The sequence below is a fragment of the Myxocyprinus asiaticus genome, chromosome 43, assembly GCF_019703515.2.
Source record: "Myxocyprinus asiaticus isolate MX2 ecotype Aquarium Trade chromosome 43, UBuf_Myxa_2, whole genome shotgun sequence".
NCBI lineage: Eukaryota > Metazoa > Chordata > Actinopteri > Cypriniformes > Catostomidae > Myxocyprinus > Myxocyprinus asiaticus.
The window spans coordinates 36,677,692-36,685,191 of NC_059386.1; the positions used below are offsets into that span (position 1 = coordinate 36,677,692).

Genomic DNA, 7,500 nt, shown 5'->3' on the forward strand with positions numbered 1-7,500 from the left:
CCAACCCAAGGCATTAGTAATTCACTGATAATCTTAAAATATCAGCTCTCAAATTGTATTTGCTCCTGTGTTCAATTAAAAAATGATGTCTTTGGTTTAGCATCATTGATGCCACTGGTATGAGTCATATGGACTATTTTATGGGGATTTTTTGTCATTTTTTTTTTTTTTCTTTTTTTTTAGAGCTTTGCATTATTAATTTCTGTCTTTTGCTGTATGGAAAACAGAAGCTCAGACATTCTGCCTAAGATCTCATTTTGTGTTTCACAGAAGCAGGACAATAGTACAGGGTTTGAAAGACATGACGGTGAATAAATGGTGAAAGAATTTTCATTTTTGGCTGAACTATTCCATTAAGCATGAAGAGGAAGGCGTGCATTATCTCCTGTATGTCAGTGTATAGTCTTGTGCCACCACACTCGAGCGAGTCGCACTATTACCCTCTGAACCAATCGCAGAACTCGACCGACGGTTGCCAGAGTCTTGCAGGCCGAATCGTTTGTTTTCAAGGTAGACTGGAGAGCAGCTGTAATTACATTGGCCTCAAGATGAGGAAGAGATGTCAATTTATTACAGCATGTGAAAAGAAAACATCTGCTTTTCAGCTTTAAGCAGATGGGGGGGAAAATGGTAAATGATCGCAGCAGGTGGGTTGTTTTCACTTGTTGAAGAGCTCTTGAAAGAGTCGTCTTCGTTTTACAATGGCGAAACAGATGCTGAGGTGCGACTTCACGACACATCACGCTCACTGAAAGTGTTGCGTTGAGTTGTGTGGAAAAATGTACAAAGTGTTTTTCTTTCAACACTCAGCAGCATTTGAAAGCATCGGCAGGGGGGTAAAAAATGGCTCCAACTTGTCAGCGCGCCTCTCTGTTCTTAAGAGGAACATTTTCCCTGCTCGAGGGAACTTCACGGCAAGATCCGACTAAAAGAATCTTCAGAAGAGAAAGAGGAAAATAAAGCTACCGAGCAGTTGGTCAAAGAATCACTGTTGATTAGCTACAACAGTCGTTTGGATCAAAACATTTTCCCTGATGCTATCAAAGTTAAAAACACCTCATCAGAACTTCAGTTAGACTAACAGCAGGTGAAATGCTTTAAGCAGAGAAAGATGCAAGATTTTAAAAAATATGTACAGCTTTATTACATGTACATGTGTATATCTTTATGAGATTACAAGACTCACCGTAGACGATGACTGTGGCTGTGGTGCTTCGTCGTTTGGCTACAATGTTTTTAGCGACACAGGTGTAGTTGGCCGTGTCAGACAGACGGGCCTGTTTGATGATCAGATTGTGGTCGATGGTGATGTAGAAGTTTCGGTCATCTGCAGGATCAATAACTTCCTCATTTTTCAGCCATTCCACCTACAAAGACACAAACGAGAATTGCTGTGATCCAATTCGCAGGATCCCTATATAGTGCTCACTGCTTCCTATTCACTGAGCACGGGATATCTGTTGAAGTTCACTTGACATAAATTTGTTCATTCTAAATACCCTACAACGTCATCAAACAGACAATGCTTGAGTCATGCTCATTAGGGCTTTCAAGTAAGATGACTATATACTCATGCAAATGCATATAAATGTAATATAAATTACCTTAATGCCATATATTTACATGCATATAATATCCCCATATACAGTATCTTTATACTCTTAAATCATATTAAAATGTAACTAATTCTCCACACTAGTAAGTAAACTCTTTAAGCTCGGATGGGCCCCCTGGCCGGCCCACGAGAAAAACAAATTGTCATCAAAATATGAATAACTACAATCTTGACCAACACAAAATAGGTATCATTTGAAAGCTTATAAGCTCTGCTTTCCAATGCATGTAGGCATTATGACCAAAACTGAACAAGTGCTTTGAAATTTGCAGGCAAATCTGAAGTGTTCCATTTTAATAATTTACAAAAAATAAATTGCACTGCACACATTATTGCAATCAGTAAAAACATCAAACTGATCTAATAGCCATGTGTCATATGTTGTTGGAAAGCTCTCAAAGAGTAAAATACAACCAGACTATTTGTTTTACTCACAAACAAAAATATAGCAAGCAATAGCTAAGTATATGTCTTTGACATTTAAGTTGGTGTTTCTTAAATGCCATGTTTTCACTTATAACTTTAACAGAAGAGGAAGATACTTAGATTAGGTGATTATCTTTCTAAAGAGTCCACACACAAGATAATCAGATGTATAGATCATTAGATAATCCACATGAAGCACAATGTTACATATGACCACCAGGAGATGGCGCCAAATACATGACACAGACTCAATGATGACTCAAATGACACAGAATGAAACTCATTCTGTGAAATCTCATTACTAAAATCATGTCTGCATGCTATGCAAACCTTTAGTCATTGTTGTATTTGCATGTGTAATTAGTTCTTATGTGCAATTATGTTTTATTTGTTTGGAGAGGCTTTTGGACACTTGGAGACGTTTTTGGACACTATGATAAATTGTGTTTGTAATGCTATAACTTTTGATTACTTCGCCGTATCAACACAAAATTTTCCTCTGATACAGTTGACATGATTTGGGAAAAAAAAAACAAAAGCAGTTTTTTGGAGCTAACTGATTTACACAGATAATGTCAAATAAGAAAAATAATTAAAGAAATTAAATTTTTGGCTAATATTTTTTTTTTGTGTGATTTTTAGCAGTTTCTTAGAGAGTCTCATAATGTATCATAACCTATATCATCAAAAAAAAACTAAAGTTTTCTTTACAATTTATTATTTATTTTTTTGAGTTATAAGCCTTTAATTTTGGGTATGCCACTGAAACAGGAAATCTTTAAAAACACCTTCAGAGCTTAAAGGGTTAAATGACTGCTGCTGTTTAATATAAAAATAAATGTTATTTGGTTAATTTATAATATGGGTGTCTTCTTAATGTTATATGACCAACTGCCATGATACTGGACATAAGACATCTCTTGTGTGCTTTACACTCACATCTGAGGTAAATCTGGAAAAAAAAATGCCATTTCATTTTAGAATTTATTTTTGCCAATCTTCGTGTATTATTCTGATGGTTCATAATGACTGATGGGTAAGTTTCTCTATTTCCTGTGAAGTGATGTATTGATGTACATTTATTCCCAATGCTGTTTGCAGTGCCTTTCCAATTGAACAAATACACTCCCTTCAGAATGGAATCTCACTTAAGGTGGCTGAAGTCCACTTCACAGGGCACTATCTGTCGATTGGAATGCACCTATAGGCTACTTTACGTACATGACAGTATGTGAACGTAAACATCTGAAGATATAAAAGTTCATTTTTCATGCATCGTTGTGTTTAATTGCACAGACATTTGAATTAAACCATTAATGGTTTGATACCATCACATTAACACAAGATCACACATGAAGTACCTACAATTTGAGCTTGTGGTGCATTGGTCAAACATTCACGTCTTGAGTAGAGAACGTGTTGTGTAGACACACACAAGAGCCAGAAAGAACCAGTAACCCTGCAGATTTAAAGGCAGGTTTTTCCAATTATATTTTAATAAAGTTCTTATTACAGTATGTGATGAGGAGGAGGGCGTGGCCGGGCCGTGAGGATGCACTCCCAGCGCTGAACTGTCTTAATCAGCCAGGAGGGGGATAAGGACGAGCTGGAGACACCAGTTTGAGAGAGAGAGACGTGTCTGTGTGGGTGGGAGGGTCACAATGCCAAGGAGGTATGATACGGTGGTTCTGGAGTGGTTCACCCAAAGGCGGAGGAGCCCACTGCCATCCACCAGGAGACGAAGCAGCTCGCTGCCCTCCGCCAGGAAGCGGAGGAGCTGCTGCCGGTCGCTAGAGGGCGGAGGAGCCGCTACCGTCCGCCGGGAGGCAGAGTAGCCACTGACATCTGCCGGGAGGTGGAGGAGCTCGCTGCTGTCCAACAGGAGGCGAGGTCCAGTGCCATCACCCAGCGTCACAGAGGACCGCTGCCAAGATGGCTGAGGACCGAATGGCGGCGTGGTTGGGGACCGGACCGTTTCTTTTTTCTCACTCTCTCTCTGTCTCTGCCCCTTGCTCTTTCCCTCTCCCCTCTCCCTCCTCCTCATCACACATCACAAGTGTTGATGTCTGTGAAAATGGAGTTCCATAAAACATCAATATTGATCATGTTCCCTCTTAATTTCCCCTGAACAAAATCATACAGGCCTGACAGTCACAATATGATGGAAAGTATTTTTTTTTTTCACAATATTTTCTAAGCGCTTGAAGGCACATTGACCTTTTTCTTATGAGTTTCCGGTTTCCAAATGGCCCTGATATTGACCCAGAGGTCACATCCTGAGAGCGAATGACCGTTTCAAAGCTTTATTTGATTGTAAATCATGCAGATCGTCCACTCAGCCTTGAGCAGACAGGACAACAGACTGTATCCAGTCCATATAATGCTCTCATTTCACTGGTCTCTCGAGTGCACTAGGACAGATGTCTGATATGTGCAGAGGAAGGAGGATAACTGGTGATGACTAACAAATGTTGGGTTTGCATGTTGTAGTATGGCAAGCTGAAATTACTTTTAATCATGTTCAGGATATTTTCCATTGCATTTTTACAAGCTCAAATGCTAATTCTTTATTAGCAATCGAATTACTACAAGTGACAATGCAAAATTTTGATACAAGTAGGTTTTCACTTTCACACATGGAATTTCAACAAGTAAAACATAATTCTTAACATCTGTAACTGCATTTCAATGATCCATCATTCACTCCTGTTCAAAACGCAACTACAGATATTATCTATAATACATTTCTTACTAGTTTAAATTGCATATACACATCATCTATGTACTTCTTACTAGAAAAAAATGCTAATTTCTGAAATCTGTAATGCAATTATAATTAGTAAGAACATTTTAAGATATTGGTATTCATACAAAATTTGTTGTGTATCATCTTGGGACACTCTCGACAAAAAGTTATCAAAAGCTTTTCAATAGACCCGACGTTTCTCGTACAGCGCACCAACAAATTAGATGGCAAGATGCCAAAAAGCATCTGAGGCTGCATCTCGGCAATGCTTTTTCTATTGACATGAAACTTTGTGTCGTTGTGACCACACCCTTACAGCACCACATACATTTGGTGATAGCGCCACCTATTGGCAAAAAGTTATAGTAAACTGTACTGTAATATTAACATTTCTACTTATGTTTTTATGCTGCTTTTTCTAAAGTCATAATCAGTGACGTCTAAACCTATTTCCTTACATGCCGTTGGTGTGCTTGTCCCCGTAATTGCTGCTTGCAGCTATATTTTTAATTCGATTTTTGATATCAGGAATGGACATTTGCACGAGTAACAATGCGCAAATGCTTTTGCAAGCCAAGCAAATGCTAATATACCGGTACTCTACGAAGTATTACTAAAATGAAAAGCAACTGCAAACACATTAAAAACCTCACTAGAGAGTCTATATTTATAGATGATTTCTTCTGTAGAGTTTCGTTTGCATACAGACAAACACATTAAACTGTCCTGAAACTATCAAACCAAACATGTCAATATATTGGGATTTTCAAAACAAATTTAATAAGAATGGACAGTATGTGAGAAAGACTAATTGAAAATTAGTAAATGCAAACCACATATAGAGAAATACTTCCTGAAGATATACATTCAGCGTCCTGAAACTAGCAAACTGGAGGCGTCAAAGTATCAGGTTTTTTAAAACATTTGGAAATGACTGCTGTATGTGTGAGTCGGAAACCAAAACACTAATTATAAACTAGAAAATGCAAACCACTTATAGAGAAACACTTTTTGATGATATACTTTTTCCATCCATTAAGGACTAGAATGATGAATTATTGCTCATAATTTGATTTATGCTGCCTCTAAAAATAACTCGATGGCTTCCTGCTGTCATTTGAAGGAGTCGTCTGCTGGTAAAAACAAAGTATTGCATGTGATGTGCAATTTTTCTTTTTATCGTCTTCCATTATTGTTTATAAATATTTAATAACTTGGACGTTGCATGAGTTTGTGTGTGTTTGCGCATTTGGGTTGAAGGGTCACACTGGAGTATGCAGAAATTGACGATCCGATTAAACGGAACCAGAGAGGTCTGAGTCCTGAACAAACTGGCTGCTCAGATGTGTGTGTGTGTGTGTGTGTGTGTGTGTGTGTGTGTGTGTGTGTGTGTGTGTGTGTGTGTGTTAATCACAGCTGTGTAATGGTTGGACGCTGATTGGTGCAAGCGTTCCCCGCTGTGCTCGCAATGTTATTTTTGCCATTGGGCCCCGAGGGCTGCCCACTTCAGGCGTCTGTTTAGTCTTGAGAGATGTGCCTCCACTTTACTCAGAGTTATTTGACTTCTTAGGACACGAGCCCAACGCCAAACACAATCTGTTGGTTTCTAACAGGAAGTGAGGGCTTGATCCATGGTGCATCTTGCATTCTGAAATGCGCTGGTTACCAGGAAACAAGAGAATGGAGCAGACAGATATTGAGTTACCTAAAGTGATTTAGCACTCGATCCGTTTAGAGTGTAAAGTGCCGGGCATCACGAGTGAGTCAGAGAGAGACTCGAGAGAGACTCTAACGAGAAACTGGAACAGACTAAAGCGTGACACAGTCGCTGCTCAACTCCCCGACTCATGCGAGAATTGAACGAAAGCATATATTTGCGTGCAGAACTGCAACGCTTGTTTCAATCCCATCCATGTATCATGCGAGTTTGTTAATGTTAAAGGAATATTCCAGGTACAATACAAGTGAAGCTCAATTGACAGCATTTGTGGAATAATATTGATTACCACAAAAAATTATTTTGACTCGTCCCTCATCTGTGTTCCAGCGAGACATTTACAGTGGAAGTCAAAGGGGGCCAATCTGTAAACATTAAAATACTCACGGTTTCAAAAGTATAGACACAAGACATAAACAATATGTGTGTTAACATGATTTTACTGTCATAAAATCACTTACTAACTGCATCTGTGTAAAGTTAGAGCCAATTTTACAACTTCGTTGCCATGACGATGTCAACAAACCCTAAAACGACTGTAAAAGTGATGATTTAAACAACTTTACAGCTCAAATAATACACGATAATTAATGTGTGTTTTTATAAAATCATAAGCTTCACATTTCTTCTTTTAAACCCTCCAAATATTGGCCCCATTGACTTCCATTGTAAGTGTCTCACTGTAACCTCCATTTTTGCTTTTTAGTTCTTCTCCAGGAATTACACTATTAAAAATTATTTTTAAACAATGAGTTGAAATAACAGGGACTGACGGCTTCAACAGAAACATGCACCAGCAATTAACAACAACAGAGCTCACAGTAGATCTGTCTTCAACCCTTTAAGCTCTGAAGGCTGTTTCAGTGGCATACCCAAAATTAAAGGCTTGTAACTAAAAAAAAATAAAAATAAAAAAAAAGAGGGTCAAGTGTTTTATATCAATGTAAGGAAAACTTTTCAAATTTTTTTTTTAATGATAAGATGATAAATTCTGAG

At 38.3% G+C, this 7,500-nt stretch overlaps 1 protein-coding gene across 4 annotated transcripts in view; it reads right to left on the bottom strand.

The window, feature by feature from the left end:
* The window catches only part of unc5cb (unc-5 netrin receptor Cb), a 267,331-nt gene that overhangs the window by 67,085 nt on the left and 192,746 nt on the right, over positions 1-7,500 (bottom strand). For all 4 annotated transcript variants that reach the window (XM_051686038.1, XM_051686037.1, XM_051686039.1 and 1 more), the window contains exon 5: positions 1,187-1,367. In XM_051686038.1, the coding sequence (XP_051541998.1) occupies positions 1,187-1,367 (181 nt within the window). The remainder of the gene's footprint in view (positions 1-1,186; positions 1,368-7,500) is intronic.